At 67.6% G+C, this 18055-nt stretch overlaps 1 protein-coding gene across 1 annotated transcript in view; it reads left to right on the plus strand.

Annotated features, from left to right (window-relative positions):
- Positions 1-227: 227 nt before the first annotated feature.
- ABCC12 (ATP binding cassette subfamily C member 12) overlaps positions 228-18055 on the plus strand; it is a 29785-nt gene continuing 11957 nt past the window's right edge. Inside the window, exons 1-19 of the mRNA XM_036441088.2 lie at positions 228-407; positions 1459-1614; positions 2187-2334; positions 2517-2750; positions 3647-3820; positions 4316-4463; positions 6118-6266; positions 7923-8030; positions 9478-9762; positions 10862-10933; positions 11075-11199; positions 11303-11375; positions 11959-12162; positions 13265-13399; positions 14002-14071; positions 14151-14219; positions 15031-15120; positions 15715-15818; positions 17592-17789. Coding sequence (XP_036296981.1) covers positions 289-407; positions 1459-1614; positions 2187-2334; positions 2517-2750; positions 3647-3820; positions 4316-4463; positions 6118-6266; positions 7923-8030; positions 9478-9762; positions 10862-10933; positions 11075-11199; positions 11303-11375; positions 11959-12162; positions 13265-13399; positions 14002-14071; positions 14151-14219; positions 15031-15120; positions 15715-15818; positions 17592-17789 — 2661 coding nt within the window. The 5' untranslated portion in view covers positions 228-288. The remainder of the gene's footprint in view (positions 408-1458; positions 1615-2186; positions 2335-2516; positions 2751-3646; positions 3821-4315; positions 4464-6117; positions 6267-7922; positions 8031-9477; positions 9763-10861; positions 10934-11074; positions 11200-11302; positions 11376-11958; positions 12163-13264; positions 13400-14001; positions 14072-14150; positions 14220-15030; positions 15121-15714; positions 15819-17591; positions 17790-18055) is intronic.

Raw genomic sequence — 18055 nt, forward strand, 5'->3', positions numbered from 1 at the left:
CAGCCCCGTCTTCCTGCGGAGAAGCCGGGGGCCGGGGGCACAGCACTCTGGGGAGAGGGGTCCTTCGCCAGTCCTGTTACTTTCACCCCACTGGTGTCTTTGTGGCCACTCCCCCGGGGCTGCGGCCCGGTGAGCCCGTGTGGGAGGGGCCAGGGAGGGAGCTGGCCAGGGGCCTGGGCTGCCTGATGCTTTCCCGGGGGTCCTGGTGTCAGGGAGCCCCCCCCCCCGTCTCTGCCGCAGTGACAGTGCCCCTCGGCCGCGAGCCCAAGGCTCCGGACCGCCACCAGGATGGTGGGCGAAAGCCCCTACCTCATCTCCGACCTGGACAAGCGGAGCCGGCGCAGGTCCTTTGCAGAGAGATATGACCACAGCCTGAAGACCATGATCCCCATGAGGCCCTACGCCAGGTAACCGGGGCGGCGGGAGGACGGGGCAGGCCAGCTCCACGACCCGTTTCTGGTCCATCAGAGGAGTGGGCACTGCCCTGCTCCCCATGCTCTGCCCTATATGCTTGTCCTCCTGTCTTCCCACCCACCCATCCTTCAATCCACCCATCCATCCATCCACCCTCCAATGGTCCACTCACCCATCTATCTGTCCACCCATCCATCATCCATCCATCCTTCCATCCACCCACCCACCCATCCATCCATCCATCCACCCTCCAATTGTCCACTCATCTTTCTGTCTACTCATCCACCATCCATCCTCCCATCCTCCATTTATCCACTCACCCATCTATCTGTTCATCCATCCACCATCCATCCATCCTCCAATTGTCCATTCACCCATCTATCTTTCCACCCATCCATCATCCAACCATCCAACCATCCATCCATCCATCTATCCATCCTCCAATTGTCCACTCATCCACCCTTCCTCCAATTGTCCACTCATTTATCCATCCATCCATCCATCCAACCATCCATCCGTCCTCCAATTGTTTACTCACCCATCTATCCATCCATCATCCATCATCCGTCTGCCCACCACCCACCAATGCATCCGCCATTATTCATTGGTGGAGCCCTCACTCCTGCCCCCTCCGGTCCTTGGGTGAGAGGGAGACAACAGCTGAAGCTCAGCAGGTGCTCGGCAGCTCCCTGGGACACGGGGTGTTGGCTCCACGCAGACGCACTAGACTCACCCAATCCCAAGAGGGGAGATGCTGGGAACCCCCCATAAACAATCAGGAAGTGATGCCTTCCCAGGACGCCCTGCCTCTGTCTGTGATAACTGACACAAGGGCGTGCCACTGCGTTTTAACACGGTCTACGCCTCAGCCCTCTGCAAAGCTCCCGCCACGGTCACCATGGCTCCCAAGAGCAGGTCCGCTCAGAGGACTGCTGGGCGCCCCCGGCTGAGCGGCTGTGGTCACCGCCCTGGTTAGGAACGCACGCCAGGCACGGAGGGCAGGCCGGGGCCCGGCGTCCTGGAACGGCACCTCTGTCGTCCCAGGCTGGCGCCCAACCCCATGGACGACGCCGGGCTGTTCTCCTTCGCCACCTTCTCCTGGTTCACGCCCATGATGGTGGAGAGCTACCGGCACACGCTCACGGCGGACACTCTGCCCCCGCTGTCGCCGTACGACTCCTCCGACACCAATGCCCAAAGGTGCCAGGGCTGCCCGGGGTCCCCGAGGGAGAGGAGCGGGCCGGGGAGGGGACCGGGAGCCCCCAGGGCTCCCTCAGGCCGGGCCTCCACCGGAGCCCCCGCCCTCCCCAGCCCGGCTCCCGCCCCACCTGCTGGCCCGGCCGCCCCGCCCGCCCCCGGCTCCGTCCACGCCCGCACGCCGCACCGCAGCCACCGGGCCCCTCCCGGCTCCTGCGTGGCCGTTTCCGGTGGGGTGTGGCTCATCCTGGGATGCGTGCTTTATTTTATTTATTATTTTTTAATCCTCCCCCCCCCGCCCCGAGGATGTTTTTCCAATGATTTTTAGGTGGGAGGGGAGAGAAATAGATGGATTGGTTGCCTCCCACATGAGGCTGGGATGGAGCCTGTAGCCGAGGGACGTGCCTGTGGCCAGAATTGAACCTGGGGTCCTCCAGTCCGCAGACGGCTGCTCTACCCACTGAGCCACCCCAGCCAGGGCCTGCGACTCTCCCTTCAGAGACTCGCCCACCAGACAGGCCCGGAGCAGCAAGCAGACACGGAAGGCCCTGCCCCCTCCCCTACCTCCCACGCAGGCTCCGCGTGCTCTGGGACCAGGAGGTGGCGATGGCGGGCCCCGAGAAGGCCTCCCTGGGCCGCGTGGTCTGGCAGTTCCAGCGGACGCGCGTGCTGATGGACACGGTGGTCAACATCCTGTGCGTCGTCATGGCAGCCATCGGGCCGGTGAGTGGCGCCTCCTGCCCGGTCCCCGGGCTCCGACGAGGGGTGAGGGGGGGCGGGCTCCTCCCTCTGACTTTGCCACGACCTCTGCGCAGCCGCCGAGATTAATTAAAAAGTTTGGGCCTGGAGCCCTGCGGGGCCCTCCCCAGCGCGCTCTCCTCCCCCCCGCCCTCGCTGCTCCGCAGACCGTGCTCATCCACCAGATCCTGCGGCACACGGAGAGCGACACCCGCAGCGTGTGGGTGGGCGTGGGCCTGTGCGCCGCCCTCTTCGCCACCGAGTTCACCAAGGTGCTCTTCTGGGCGCTGGCCTGGGCCATCAACTACCGCACGGCCATCCGGCTGAAGGTGGCCGTGTCCACGCTGGTCTTCGAGAACCTGGTGTCCTTCAAGACGCTGCCGCGCATCTCCGTGGGCGAGGTGAGCCGGCGGGCCGGGCGGGGCCTGGGCTGCGGGCCAGACGTGCCTCCAGACGGAGCAGCGCCTCCCTGTGGCCGGTCCTGCCCACCAGGCCCGTCTCCCCGCGGGGGGAGGCGGACAGTCCGGGCTCCTTCACGCTGGGGGATTTGGGGGTCTTCTCTGTCCAGCTGGGCGCAGGGGTCCCCTCGTCCCATGGCTTGGACTGACAGTGAGGACCAGCGGCGACACAGCCGGCTGCAGTCCTGGCATCGAGCTGATGGACCCGTGCAGCCGGCGAGTCATTGCTGTGGTGCTTGGGGGGCCACAGCGGTGACAAAGACTGCATGGGGGGGGCCTCAGAGTTGACATTTTCTTTCTTTTTTTAAAAAAAGTATTGATTGATTTTGAGAGAGAGAGGAAGGGGAGAGAGAGAGAGAGAGATTGGCCTTCCACTTTTTGAGGCATCCATCGGTGATTCTGGCACGTGGCTGACCAGGATGACCCCATGCCTGGCATGCTGGGACACCCCCCGACCAGGGCCCCAGTGGACATTTCTCACGCCTTAATCCTGAGCGATGCAGTCGGCACCACGCACACAGGAAGCCCTGGCCCCGGGCACCCAGGCCTGTGAGCACCTCATCCGCCAGGCGCGCTGCGGTCCTGGGCGGGGCTGGCCGCCCCCGACAAAGCAGAGGGGCCGTAGGAGCCCGGCACCGGGCAGGCTGCTCCTCTCGCCGCCTGCTCCTCGGCGTCTCGGTGCACGCAGACGCCTCTCCAAAGCCAGGCCGGAACGGGCCCGGGGGCTCGCCGAGCCGGTGCCGGATGCCCCACCACCGAGGGGCGTCTCTCGCCTCCGCTGGGACCCTGGGCCTCGGGCACCGTGCCGCTGACCCCGCCCGGACCGGGCTCTCCTCCAGGTGCTCAACGTGCTGTCCAGCGACAGCTGCTCCCTGTTCGAAGCCGCCTTGTTCTGCCCCTTGCCGGCCACCATCCCCATCCTCATGGTCATCTGCGCCGTGTTCTCCTTCTTCATCCTGGGGCCCACGGCCCTCGTCGGGATCTCCGTCTACGTCATCTTCGTCCCCATCCAGGTGACTGTCCGCCCGGCCCCGGGGCGCCCACAGGCCTGCTTCCTGCTCTGATTGACTTCAGAGAGGAAGGGGGTGGAGGGGGGAGAGAAAGAGAAAGAGAGAGGGAGAGAGAGAGGGAGAGGGAGAGAGAACCATCGATCGCTGCCTCCTGCACACCCCGCATGGGGAACAAGCCCCTGACCCGGGCCTGTGCCCCACCCGGGAATCGAACCCTGACCTCCTGGTTCGCTGAGCCACGGCGGCCGGGCACAGTGTGGTGTTTTTAAAACTTGAATGGGAACCCCCAGGGGAGGGGGCAGGGCACGCCCCCCCGTTTGTCACGGTCACCGACACTGCCTCTGCATCCTGGTGACCCTGCCCCTGGCGCCCCCGACCACGCCGGCCCAGGGAGAGTGCCCGCCCCGGACTCCAGCCTCAGGGGTGGGGTGGGGGCGGGGTGTTCAGGCCGGCGAGGCCCGCGCTGCACCCGGAACCAGCGTGGGCACCTGTCTTCAGGTGTTCATGGCGAAGCTCAACTCGGCTTTCCGGAGGTCGGCCATCTCCGTGACGGACAAGCGGGTGCAGACCATGAACGAGTTTGTGACCTGCATCAAGCTGATTAAGATGTATGCCTGGGAGAAGCCCTTCACCCAGACCATCCGAGGTAGGGGGCGCCGCGGGGGGACTTGCCCCGGGGCCCCCTGAGCCCCCTGCCGGCGCGACGAAGAGCTCGGAGCATCCATCATAGAAGCAGCGACTGCGCTGGGGAGCGGCTCAGTGCGCGGCCCCGTGTGGTTAGCCTTGGCCGGCCGTGTGCGTGCTGGCGCTGACCACTCAGCTCCCTTTCACAGAAACAGCCCACTAAACGTGTGATCAGCTATTTCCTTGACTTAGAGTTCTACACACAGACACACACACACACACACGAGACACACGAAAAACACATGCATATGCATTCACACACTTATAAGCGCTCACATGCACACATGCACACCCACATACTCATACACACACTCATACTCATACACACGCATATGCACTCATGTACACACACACCATCTCTTACACACTCTTGTACACACACTGACACACACTCATAAGCACTCACATGCACACATGTACACCCACACATAAACTCATACACACACTCATATGTACACACTCATGCACACACACACTCGCACACACATGCTCATATGCACTCAGGTACACACACACCCCTCACCCCCATACACACAAACCCTCGGTGGCCCGCAGGCTGACAAGCCTCACGCAGATAACAGGCTCCACAGGCTTCTCTCCTAGAGGAGGCAGAGAGGAGGCAGAGAGGAGCAGAGAGGAGGCAGAGAGAGGAGACAGAGGAGAGGGCACCGCACCCATCTCCGCCCCATCTAAATGCAAATCTGGCTGCGGGGACGGTTACATAATTGCTGAGGAGCCTCAGGTGCTTGGCCGGTTAATGACCTGAGCCCGTTGCAGCAGCTCCCAGGCCCACAATTACACTCCCGGCCGGCGTGTAATTGGCCCGCAGCTGCGTGCTGCGCTTCGGGCGGCCTCGAGGACCCGTTTGCGGCCGCCCAGGGCAGGGACCCACACTGAACACCCAGAAAAGCTTCCTCACTCGCCCCTGAACTCACTTCAAGACACCGACCTGGTCTGAATAAATTTGGTTCCGTGCACTGGTCAGGTCAGGTTAAGCCCATGCATATTTACCAAGTGCCACTGTGCGCACGGCCACCAGACTGCACACGTGGCTCCGTGGCTGCACCTCACCCCGCACCGCAAGGCCGTGGCCCGACTCCCAGCCGGGGGCGCTTGGGAGGCAGCGTGGATGCTTCTCTCTCTCTCTCTCCCTCTCCCTTCCTCTTTCTCTAAAATTGCGTTTTAAAAATCTTTTAAAGAGAAGATGAAGGGTGAGCTAAGCTAAAACACAGCCCAAAAGCACGCGCGCTGGCTTTACTCCGGAGCATGTGGGCGCGGCCTGCCGCTCGCCCCCGTCCACGTGGGTCGCGGAGCAGCGGATGCTGGTGGCGCTGGCGCCCTCTCCCGAGACACACAGCCCCTCGGTGCCCACATGCTCCTCGGGCTCCCGTGTGCAGCACCCTCACTGCGGTGCCGCCTGGCCCCGAGGGGGCCCGCGGGTCGGACTCCCCACACCCGGACGCAGGGGGGCGGGACCTTGGCGCCCTGCAGCGCTCCGGCCGCGGCCAGCTCCGAGGGGCCAGCGCCGGCTCAGTGCCCGGACTCTGCTCCCCCATCTGCCCCGGGGGACGGCGGGCTGGGCGTGCGGCTGAGCTCGGGCCCCGTCCTGCCGGCAGACATCAGGAAGCGAGAGAGGAAGCTGCTGGAGAAGGCGGGCTTTGTCCAGAGCGGGAACTCGGCGCTGGCCCCCATCGCCTCCACCATCGCCATCGTGTCCACCTTCACCTGCCACGTCCTGCTGCGGCGCCAGCTCACGGCCGCCGTGGTAAGGACGGCTCCCGCCTTCGCCCGCCCCGGCCCGGACCCCCCAACGCGGGGGGCCGGGCTCACAGCGACCTTTCGGGTCCACGGCGGGGCCGGGGGCACAGTGACCGCTGCAACACAACCTGACACTCGGAAACGCACAGGCAGACCGCACAAGCCACTGCCGCTGGCTCCCCACGGCGGCCCCACAACCTCAGAGCCCAGCCGAGGCCACCCCGGCCTGACCCCGGCCTGACCCCGTCCTCACCCCGGCCTCACCCCGTCCTCACCCCGGCCTCACCCCGTCCTCACCCCGTCCTCACCCCGGCCTCACCCCGGCCTCACCCCGTCCTCACCCCGTCCTCACCCCGTCCTCACCCCGGCCTCACCCTGTCCTAAACCCCGTCCTCACCCCGTCCTCACCCCGTCCTCACCCTGGCCTCACCCCGGCCTCACCCCGGCCTGACCCCGGCCTGACCCCGTCCTCACCCCGGCCTCACCCCGTCCTCACCCCGGCCTCACCCCGTCCTCACCCCGGCCTCACCCTGTCCTAAACCCCGTCCTCACCCCGTCCTCACCCCGTCCTCACCCCGTCCTCACCCCGTCCTCACCCCGGCCTCACCCCGTCCTCACCCCGTCCTCACCCCGTCCTCACCCCGGCCTCACCCCGGCCTCACCCCGTCCTCACCCCGGCCTCACCCCGGCCTCACCCCGGCCTCACCCCGGCCTGACCCCGTCCTCACCCCGGCCTCACCCCAGCCTCACCCCGTCCTCACCCCGGCCTGACCCCGGCCTCACCCGGTCCTCACCCCGGCCTCACCCCGTCCTCACCCCGGCCCTCACCCCGGCCTCACTCTGGCCTGACCCCGTCCTCACCCCGCCTCACTCTGGCCTCACCCCGGCCTCACCCCGGCCTCACCCCGGCTCACTCTGGCCTGACCCCGTCTCGACCCGGTCCTACCCCGGCTCACGGCCTCACCCCGCCTCACCCGGCCTCACCTGGCCTCACCCCGGCCTCACTCTGGCCTGACCCCGTCCTCACCCCGGCCTCACTCTGGCCTCACCCCCGTCCTCACCCCGTCCTCACCCCGGCCTCACCCTGGCCTCACCCGGTCCTCACCCCGTCCTCCACCCCGTCCCTCACCCCGTCCTCACCCCGGCCTCACCCCGTCCTCACCCCGGCCTCACCCCAGCCTCACCCCGTCCTCACCCCGGCCTGACCCCGGCCTCACCCGGTCCTCACCCCGGCCTCACCCCGTCCTCACCCCGGCCTCACCCCGGCCTCACTCTGGCCTGACCCCGTCCTCACCCCGGCCTCACTCTGGCCTCACCCCGGCCTCACCCCGGCCTCACCCCGGCCTCACTCTGGCCTGACCCCGTCCTCACCCCGGCCTGACCCCGGCCTCACCCGGTCCTCACCCCGGCCTCACCCCGGCCTCACCCCGGCCTCACCCTGGCCTCACCCCGGCCTCACTCTGGCCTGACCCCGTCCTCACCCCGGCCTCACTCTGGCCTCACCCCGTCCTCACCCCGTCCTCACCCCGGCCTCACCCTGGCCTCACCCGGTCTTCACCCCGTCCTCACCCCGTCCTCACCCCGTCCTCACCCCGGCCTCACCCCGGCCTGACCCCGGCCTCACCCCGGCCTGACCCGGCCCCCGCCCGGCCCCTGCCCACAGGCGTTCAGCGTGATCGCCATGTTCAACGTGATGAAGTTCTCCATCGCCATCCTGCCCTTCTCCGTCAAGGCGGCGGCCGAGGCCAGCGTCTCGCTGAGGAGAATGAAGGTATAGCTCACGCTGGGTGAGTAGGGAAGAGAGGCCTCATTCTGGGGGGAGACTCCCGGATGAGGGAGCTGAGCCCGGCCACGGGAGGGTGGCCCTGGCGAGGTGGGCCGGGGAGAAGGCCCCAGGAGGGGCGTGCAGGCCTGTGGGAGGCAGAGGGCGGGCAGCGCCTCCTGGTGGCCCGCCCGTTAGGGAAAAGGAGATGGGGCCTCTGCGGAGACACCCCTGAACCTCCACTCCTGTCCCAGCCGCAGGCGTGAGGGGGTTCCGGGAGTGGGGCTGGGTGTGCGCAGAGTCCTTCCCCCTCCGTCCCAGCATGGCCTGTCTGGCTGGTGCTACAAGGTGGTGATGGGAGAGACTGACTGTGTGCTTCCCACACACAAGGCATTGTGGGAAACGCAAAGACACGGAAGAGAGAGTGTTGACTGGTGTAGAGTAGGGCGAGGTACACAGTACACGTGAGGGGATGCGTGGGGCACGGGAAGGGCAGATGCGGTGGTTCTGACGTTGAGGTGAGGACAGGAAAGGGAGGGGGTGTTCCGGTCAAGAGAGCAGCAGGCTCACCTTTGGTGTGGCTCAGTGGTTGGGCTTAACCCATGAACCAAGCGGGCACCAGGTCACCAGTTTGATTCCTGATCAAAGCACCAGAGAGAGACAGAGGCAGAGCGAGGGCGCAAGAGAGACAGAGCAGCAGGCTCACATATCTGCCAACGGACGGAAAGCCCTAACTCACTGCAGCCACAGGCCAGCTGTGCGCGCTCATGGCCTCTCCCTCTCCCCTCACCGTCCACCCCTGCCCCACCTCCCCGCCACCGTGTGTGAGACAGTGTAGGAGGCACACTGCCGAATGGTCCCTTTCTGACCAAAAGACAAGAGTGGACGCCGTCACGTGACCTGTGTGTATGATGAGGCCGATGTCTCAGACCAGAGGGCGTGCCTCTCTCTAACTCCTTCCGGCCCCCGGGCCCTCACCTTCACTCGATGCCCCGTCGCCTCGTCTGCACGGTCCCAGGGCCCAGCGCCTCCCAGAACTGTCCCCCTCCCTCCCAGGCACACGCCCAGGTCCCAGAGCCGTTCCCGTGCCGGCCATCTCTGATCGCTGATGGCTCTCCCTCTCCCTCTCCCTTTTTCTCTGAAATCAATAAAAAAAATATATATTTTTTAAAAGCTGCTACCTGGGCGTGAGGGTTGAAACGCAGCTGGGGGGACGGGGGCAGGGACTCTCCGTGGGTGACCCACACAGGCCTGGCGGTTAAAGAGCCATCATCCTCCGTGTCGGGGCCGGGGGACCCCGTTTGCTGCAGGTCCCTGGGGAGCAGCCTCAGACGCCCTCCCCGGACATCCTGGGCCGAGCTGCCGAGACTGGGTGCTTGGCGGCTGGAAGGTGCATTGGGGTGGTTCTCGCCAACGGATGCCGTCTACCCAGTTGATTTTGTTTCTTTGATCTTAGAGAATTCTCAAAGACACGAGCCCCCCATCCTACATCACCCAGCCAGAAGGCCCAGACACTGTCTTGCTTTTAGCAAATGCCACGCTGACGTGGGCGCAGGAGGCCGGCTGGGAAAGCGACAGCGACATAAAGAAAGCCGAGAAGCGGAGGGAGCCCCTGCTCGTGAAGCAGCGGCCGGAGGCGTACCGCCTGAGCGCCTCGGCCCCGGGCGCCGCGGGCCCCGAGGACCGGCGCCGCCGGGGCAGCAAGTCGGTGCTGCACAACATCAGCTTCGCGGTGAGGAAGGTGGGTCCGGCTCCCGCGGCCCGCCCTCCGCTCTGCGCCCTCTCTAGGCGGGGTGTTTTCCTATCGGATTTGTGAGCGGAAGGGAGGGGGAGACCAAGCGACACACTGATGTGAGAGAGACACATCGGTTGGTTGCCTCCTGCACGCACCCCAGGGGTCAAACCTGCAACCCAGGAATTGAACTGGTGACCCGTCAGTCCGTAGGCCGATGCTCTCAGCCCGAGACAAACCAGCACTTCCCCAAGGTTAAAGCTGTGGACCCGACAACGGAGACCTGTCTCCGAGCTGAGGGTAGCTGGGGGCTGTCAGTGCCCATCGTCAAGCCCATGTCCATCGGCCTCCGCCGTCCACCCGGGGCCGGACTGGCTTCCGCGAGCGTCCTCAGAGCGCTCCTCCCCGGACACGGCGCGCGGGCGGGTCACAGCCGACGTTCCTGAGCGGGACAGAGTCGGCGCCTTCCACCGCCTGCTCATCCTGCGCGGGAGGCCATGGCTCCCCCGCTTCATGTCAGGAGCCTGAGGCACAGGAGCTCAGCACTCGCCCAGTGCGGGGCCCGGGCATCGCCCCCAGGCGCCTGGCCGGCGCCGCCCTTCGCCGCCCCGCAGCAATGCTCTGCTTAAAGCAAAACGCAAGCCACCCACGCCAGCCAGCATGGAGCCAGCCAGGGCCTGGGGCTGCTGCCCGCCCACAGGACGGAGTCTCTATTTTATTTTAATTTACTTTATTGTATTTATTTATTTTTATTTTATTTTTTTAATTTTAATTTTATTTTTTATTTTTTGATTTAATTTAATTTTAAACAAGTGAGTCATCAGAAGCCCGGGCCTCCTGGCTTCCTCCGAAGACGGGGAGGAAGGTAACAGGGAGGCGCCTGGGGCTCCGTCCAGCCCAACACCTCCGGCCCTCCAGGCGCCCCGCACGGCCGAGGGGAGGCGCTGCGCTAACCTCGGACCCTGCCTCCGCCCGCCCAGTCCGGCCGGGTCTGAGGTCACCCCGCCACCACCGGGAGCCGCCGGTCCCCGCTGCACGGTGTGGGGGCGGCACCGGGTCCCAGACCCTGTGAGAACCGGGGACGAGTCTCCTTCCTGTTTCTCCGCAGGGGAAGGTCCTGGGGATTTGCGGGAACATTGGAAGCGGCAAGAGCTCCCTCATGGCAGCTCTGCTGGGCCAGGTGAGGTGCGGCGCCGGGAGGTGGACCCCGGATGTCAGGGCTGCTGCCTGCCGGGTGCTGGGTCCGTCCGGGAGGCTGGTGTGCTTGGCAGCCCCAGCCGGAACCGCGGTCCGCTCTGAGGTCCTGGCTCTGTGCCTGCAGATGCAGCTGCAGCAGGGGGTGGTGGCGGTCAGCGGGACCCTGGCCTACGTGTCCCAGCAGGCGTGGATCTTCCACGGGAGCGTGCGGGACAACATCCTGTTCGGAGCCAAGTACGACCACCAAAGGTAACGCCAACGCGTTAGGCGGGCGGGCGGCGGCCGTGTCCGGGGCACAGCCCGGGCGGCGGGGCCTCCTCTCCGCGTGGACCTCTGACCCCCACGCCCACAGGTACCAGCACACGGTGCGCGTCTGCGCCCTCCAGGAGGACCTGCGCAGCCTGCCTTACGGGGACCTGACCGAGGTGCGTGCAGCGGGCTCGGCCCCACAGCGGCATCACCCGACGGCCCAGGGCCGCAGGGCAGCCGGCTCCCTCCACACCGACGCCCGGGCCAGGCGGTGCCGGGACCGTGGGGAAGTCAGGTCGGGGATGGCACAGCGGAGGTGGCACCAGCCCCGGGATCCCTTCCCATCGGGAGGGTTTCTGGCCCACGCTGCCTGCTGGCCCCCAGGGAGGCTCATCCTCCGAGGACGGGGGTCCAGGTGCTGGTTTGTGGCTGCTCCGAGGGCCCCTCTCCGCCTCTGAGGCCCAGGAGTACCAGGTCCCCTCCAGGCACTGCCCCACGCGGGTCCCTCTGCGCCGGCCACGCCCCCTTGGGGAGCCTGCCCCCTCCCCCAGCTTTCTGCCCTCCACTCTCCCGGCCCCCCCGTGGGGCTGCACCTGGGACGGTGAGCCAGGCACCCCTCACTCAGTGCTGGGAAGAGCCGGCCCCAGTCACCTCTGCCCTCGGGCTCCCAGCGCCCCGGGACATGGGTGCTGTCGGGGTCCCTGCGGGAAAGCGGGGGCTGGGGCGTGGTGACGAGCAGGCGCACTGCCCCGGCCGCAGATCGGGGAGCGGGGCCTCAACCTCTCGGGGGGGCAGCGGCAGAGGATCAGCCTGGCCCGCGCCGTCTACTCGGACCGCGAGACCTACCTGCTGGACGACCCGCTGTCGGCCGTGGACGCCCACGTGGGGCGCCACATCTTCGAGGAGTGCATCCGGAAGGCGCTGCGGGGCAAGACGGTGGTGCTGGTGACGCACCAGCTGCAGGTGACCCCTCCGGGGCGGCTCCCCCTCCCCCGCAGACCAGACCCCCCTCCCCCTCCCCCTCCCCCTCAGACCAGACCCTCCCCCTCCCCCTCCCCCTCCCCCTCCCCTCCCCACAGACCAGACCCTCCCCCTCCCCCTCCCCCTCAGGCCCTCCCCTCCCCCTCCCCCTCCCCCTCCCCGCAGACCAGACCCTCCCCCTCCCCCTCCCCCTCAGACCAACCCCCCTCCCCCTCCCCCTCAGACCAGACCCTCCCCCTCCCCCTCCCCCTCCCCCTCAGACCAGACCCTCCCCCTCCCCTCCCCCTCAGACCAGACCCTCCCCCTCCCCCTCCCCCTCAGACCAGACCCTCCCCCCTCCCCCTCCCCTCAGACCAGACCCTCCCCCCTCCCCCTCCCCCTCAGACCAGACCCTCCCCCTCCCCCCCTCCCCCTCCCCTCCCCCTCAGACCAGACCCTCCCCCCTCCCCTCCCCTCAGACCAGACCCTCCCCCTCCCCCTCCCCCTCCCCTCCCCCTCAGACCAGACCCTCCCCCTCCCCCTCCCCCTCAGACCAAACCCCCCTCCCCCTCCCCCTCAGACCAGACCCTCCCCCTCCCCCTCCCCCTCAGACCAGACCCTCCCCTCCCCCTCCCCCTCCCCCTCAGACCAGACCCTCCCCCTCCCCCTCCCCCTCAGACCAGACCCTCCCCCCTCCCCCTCCCCCTCAGACCAGACCCTCCCCCCTCCCCCTCCCCCTCATACCAGACCCTCCCCCCTCCCCCTCAGACCAGACCCTCCCCCTCCCCCTCCCCCTCAGACCAGACCCTCCCCCCTCCCCCTCCCCCTCAGACCAGACCCTCCCCCCTCCCCCTCAGACCAGACCCTCCCCCTCCCCCTCCCCTCAGACCAGACGGTGGTGCTGGTGACGCACCAGCTGCAGGTGACCCGCAGGACTCCGGCAGGGGTGGCCCCGCGCTGCTGCCTCCTCCCCGGCCCCGGGCGTCCCATGCGGCAGTCGGGGCGGTGGGCCAGGGGACACTGCCTCCAGGAGCCCGTGGCCCCCCTCAGGCGGCAGGCGCTCACGGTGGTGGCTCTCCAACCCCCCCCCCCCCCCCCCCCGCAGTTCCTGGAGTCCTGTGACGAGGTCATTCTGCTGGAGTACGGGGAGATCTGTGAGAAGGGGACCCACGAGGAGCTAATGGAGAAGAGAGGGCGCTATGAGAAGCTGGTGCACAACCTCCAGGGGCTGCAGTTCAAGGTAGCGGCGTGTGTGCCTGGGGGTCTGGGAGCCAGGGGCCAGGGCCTGGGGGCTGGGGGCTGGGGGCATGGGGGCCTGGGGGCTGGGGCTGGCGGCTGGGAGCCAGGGGCCAGGGCCTGGGGGCTGGGGGCATGGGGGGCTGGGGGCTGGGGCCTGGGGGCTGGGGGCCTCGGGGCCTGGGGGCTGGGGGCATGGGGGGCTGGGGGCCTCGGGGCCTGGGGGCTGGGGGCATTGGGGGCTGGGGGCCTCGGGGTCTGGGGGCTGGGGGCCTCGGGGCCGGGGACTGGGGGCTGGGGGCTGGGGGCCTCGGGGCCTGGGGGCTGGGGGCATGGGGGGCTGGGGGCCTCGGGGCCTGGGGGCTGGGGGCATTGGGGGCTGGGGGCCTCGGGGTCTGGGGGCTGGGGGCCTCGGGGCCGGGGACTGGGGGCTGGGGGCATGGGGGCCTGGGGGCTGGGGCTGGCGGCTGGGAGCCAGGGGCCAGGGCCTGGGGGCTGGGGGCTGGGGGCCTGGAACCTGGGGTCTGAGGGGCCTGGGGTCTGGGCGCGGGAATCGGCCTCCTGGGTTCCCGGCTGCGCCTGCAGCAGGCACTGGTTCCTCCCCAGGACCCCGAGCACATCTACAACGTGGCGATGGTGGCGGCCCTGCCGGAGGGCCCCGCGGACAGAGACGAAGGTGCGGGTCCGGGCCGAGCTGGAGTCACGCCTCGTGGCACCTGGGGCTCAGGGGACAGACCCTCCCTTTCTCACCCCAGCTCCGGCTCCCGATGAGAAAGAGGAAGGAACAGAATCCGACAGAGACTCAGAACCCATAGACATCCAAGGTGCGTGCCACCCACTCCCCCAGCTCCGCGCGCCGCCATGCTGGCTGCGCACCCACCGCTGGGGACAGAGAAGGGGACGCGCAGTGCGTGTCTTTGGGGCGATCAGTTCCACGGTTTACTGGCCAGTTCCATGAGCCTTGGGGTCAGCTGCCTGAGTCCGATCCTGGCTCAGCCACTTACTAGTTTTCTGACTTTGAGCCAGACAACTTGCCTCCTGTGAACCTTAGTTTATCAACCTGTAAAATGGGGCAATAATGCCAACCTCATGGGTTTCTGCAACATTTTTTGTAAAAATGTTTTTCCATTGAGTTCAGAGAGGAAGGGAGAGTGACACAGAGATAGAAACACCCGTGATGAGAGAGAATCATCGGCTGGCTGCCCCCTGCACGCCCCGCACTGGGGATCGGGCCTGAACCCTGGGTCACAGGGATGGCCTCTGGGCTGCAGGGCCTGCCCTGTCTCGGGATTCTCCATGGGGACCCGGTCAGCCGGGCCTGCGCTGCCTCCCTGCTGCCTCCTCCTGCCCCCAGGCCCTCCAGCTCCTGCAGGAGCTGCAGTCCTCGGAGCCTCCCCTCAGGACCGTCCCCCCACCCCCCACCCCGCCTCCCAGGGCTGAGCGCACAGCAGGTGCTCAGTGAATAGTTCTCCCCTGTCCTGGGACCAAACAAAACCAAAGGAGCCAAGTGTGTTGGGGATCTGAAGGCGGGGAAAGGGCAGGAAGGACTGAGCCTGCGCTGGGGGAGGCCTGGGGAATGAGGGGGAGGGGTCCCTCTCCCCCAGGGGCGCCCAGGACTGGTGTTTGTCCCCACAGCCCCTCTGCACCAGCTCGTCCAGAACCAGCTGCCCCAGGAAGGAGGCGTGACCTGGAGGACCTACCACACGTACATTCAGGCGGCTGGAGGTTCGGCAGCAAACGGATTTCCCCGTGGACTCTGCCCCTGAGCTCCCCGCCTCCTCAGACGCCTGGGCGCCCGCGTTTACGATTTCTCTAACAACGTGTCTAAGGCCGTTTAGCAAAGCTCCCCCCGCCCTCCACCCCGAGAATCTAAAGTCGGAAGATACTGCCTTTCCCACGGCACCCCACTACGGCCACTAGGCTGCTGGGCTCTGTGTGTGGGAAGGAAGTGGGGGCGCCTCCATGGCCCCCTGTCCGTCCCGGAGCACTGCCCCCAGCAGCTCCAGTGCAGAGCTCACCTCCAGACGCTCCCCTTCCCGCCCAGCACGCCGGGCGCGGCCGTGGCTCCTGAGGAAGTCGCATCGCTCCTGTCTCAGGGGGCCCTGCTGCTTTTCCCCAAGCTGACACCTTGGACCTCCTTCTCAGCCGGCGGACAGGCGCCCCACGTGGGCTTGGGGGCCCAACCCAGCCCCGTCCCGCCAGCCCGGAGGGCGGCTCCGAGGGGGGGCTCCCCCGCAGGTCCCTTTCCGTCGGCCCGGGCCCAGGGAGCCGCGCTGCGCCCTGCACCGGCCTCTCCGTCCGTCCGTCCGTCCCTTGCAGGCTACCTCCTCTCCCTCTTCACCCTGACGCTCTTCCTGCTCCTGATCGGCAGCACCGCCTTCAGCAGCTGGTGGCTGAGCTTCTGGCTGGACAAGGCCTCCGAGGTGAGCGGCCCTCGGGCACCGGCTCCCGGGAGCCTGACCCCACCCGACGCCCGCGAGCTCCCCCTCCCGCTGTGGCCCCAGCTCACCCCGCGCGGTTCAGAGCCTGCAGCCCCTTCCGCGTGTCAGGACAAACGGCATCGGGTTCCGCGTGCCACCTCCATCTTTTAAAGATTTTACATTTTCATTCATTTCGGGAGGAAGGGTGAGGGAGGGAGAGACACATCAATGATGAGAGAGAATCATTGATCCGCTGCCTCCTGCATGCCTCCCACTGGAACCGAGCCCACACCCAAGCCTGCGCCCTTGAGCAGAATAGAACCCGGGACCCTTCACTCTGCAGGCCGACGTTCTGTCCACTGAGCCACACCAGCTAGGGCCCACCTTCCGTCTTTAAAGGACTGGCCGCGAAGGGCGTGCCAGGCAGGCCCAGCAGGTCCGTGGGCCACCAAGGGGCAGGGCCGGGCCGCTCTGCAGCCTCAGCCGTAAGGGCCCCGGGGAGAGGCCGAGGGCGCGGGTGTGTGTGTGTGTGTGTGTGTGTGTGTCTTCCTGCCTCTGAAGGGGAACTGGCAGCGTGTGGCGGACCCTGCCCCGCGCAGAGGGCTCCACCTCCACGGCTCTGCTCCCCAAAGTCCACCCGGCTGTGCGCAGGCCCCTCCGGGGAAGGACGGATCCGCCCGCTCCCGCTCCAGCTCGCCCCCTGCTGGCCAGCTCTCTCCCGGAGCCCGGGGAGCGCCGTGGGGTCGCCTGCCCATCTGCCAAGGTTACATCTGGGCACAGTCCTGTTGCCGTGACAACCAGAGAGGAGGCACTGGGGATGTAGCAGAGAGAGGCGCTGCAGCCCCTGGAGGCGGCTGTTCCCTGGGGAGCGCGGGGTGTGTGTGTGTGTGTGTGTGTGTGTGTGTGAGGGCGCTCGGGGCTGCTGGAGAGCCGTCCCTGCAGCAGCCGCTCCCCGGACAGCCCGGGCTCGGTCAGGGGCAGGCTCCTCCCGGCGGGGCCAGGGGCGGGCGGAGCAGGCAGCGGAGGCAGACCCCTGTCGGCCCGCCCCCCAGACGTGGGGCCCGGCCGAAGGCACCGTCCGGCCTCTCCTTTGTCAGCCCCGGGGGCGCGCTGGCGTTTAGAGGTGTCCGGCCACCTCCGGCTGACACCCCGGGCGCCGTCCCCCGCGGAGCGGCGTTTGGAGAAAGAGGCCCCTCGGCTCCTCAAACACAAGCACGCCTTTTGCACGCGGCTCGCAGGGAAGCTGGCGGCCGGTGTCTCCGGAGGGAGACGGACGATCTCTCCCCGGAACTGTTGCGACTGTGGGGCTCTCCCTGGCGGATGGAGCCCAGAGCCCTCGGCCCAGCAGGCTCCCCCCCCCACCCCCCCCCGGGGCCTGCGGGACCGAGGCCGGAGCACCGGGAAGGGAGGGGCCTGGCCAGGCTACCACACCGAGGCCCCGCCTCCCAGGCCAGGGCCTCCCCAGGCCTGCTGGCTCCTGCCGGACAGCTGCCGGGTGGGGCACATGTCCTCGCTCCTGTCCCCCTCCTGAGCTGGCTCCTGGGACAGCTGCCTCGCGCCCACATGACGTGTCTCCTTTGCCTCCTAAGTCAGCAGCCCCTTGGGGTCCCGGTGACACGTGCAGAGCACAGACACCCCCGAAGGGCACTGCCTCGGTTTCACCGACTCATTCTGCGCGATGACAGCCTCTTTCCTTCCCTCTTTCTGCAACGCGCCCCCCCGCCCCCCCGGCCGCTCAGCAATTGGCGGCCATTTTTTTCTTGCTTCTCTCCCAAGATGACCTGCGGGCCGCAGAGCGGCGACGGCCCCTGCGAGATCGGCGAGGTGCTGGCGGACATGGGGGACGGCGTGTACGTGTGGGTGTACGCGGGCAGCATGGTGTCCGTGCTGGCGTTCGGCATCATCAAGGGCTTCGCCTTCACCAAGACCACCCTGATGGCGTCCTCCCTGCTGCTCGACCGCGTGTTCGACAAGGTGCGCGGCCGCGGTGACCGCCGGGCCGGGGCTCCCCGCGCGCCCGCAGGAGCTGACGGAGGCCCCCCAGGATCTAGTTACCACAGGGGAGCGGGCTCCAGGGAACGGGGTGCGGGGACATGGGCCCTCGGACCCGGCTGGGGGTGCCAAGGGCGGTTCCTCTGCCCTGGAGCAGACAGGAGCAGGCCAAGAGGGCACCTCCTGCTCCAAAGAGGGCCTCCTGCTCCATCCAGGGCCCCCGAAGGGCCTGGCCGGCACAGGGGCAG

This window comes from Pipistrellus kuhlii, unplaced genomic scaffold (assembly GCF_014108245.1).
Source record: "Pipistrellus kuhlii isolate mPipKuh1 unplaced genomic scaffold, mPipKuh1.p scaffold_m20_p_17, whole genome shotgun sequence".
Taxonomy (NCBI): Eukaryota; Metazoa; Chordata; class Mammalia; order Chiroptera; family Vespertilionidae; genus Pipistrellus; species Pipistrellus kuhlii.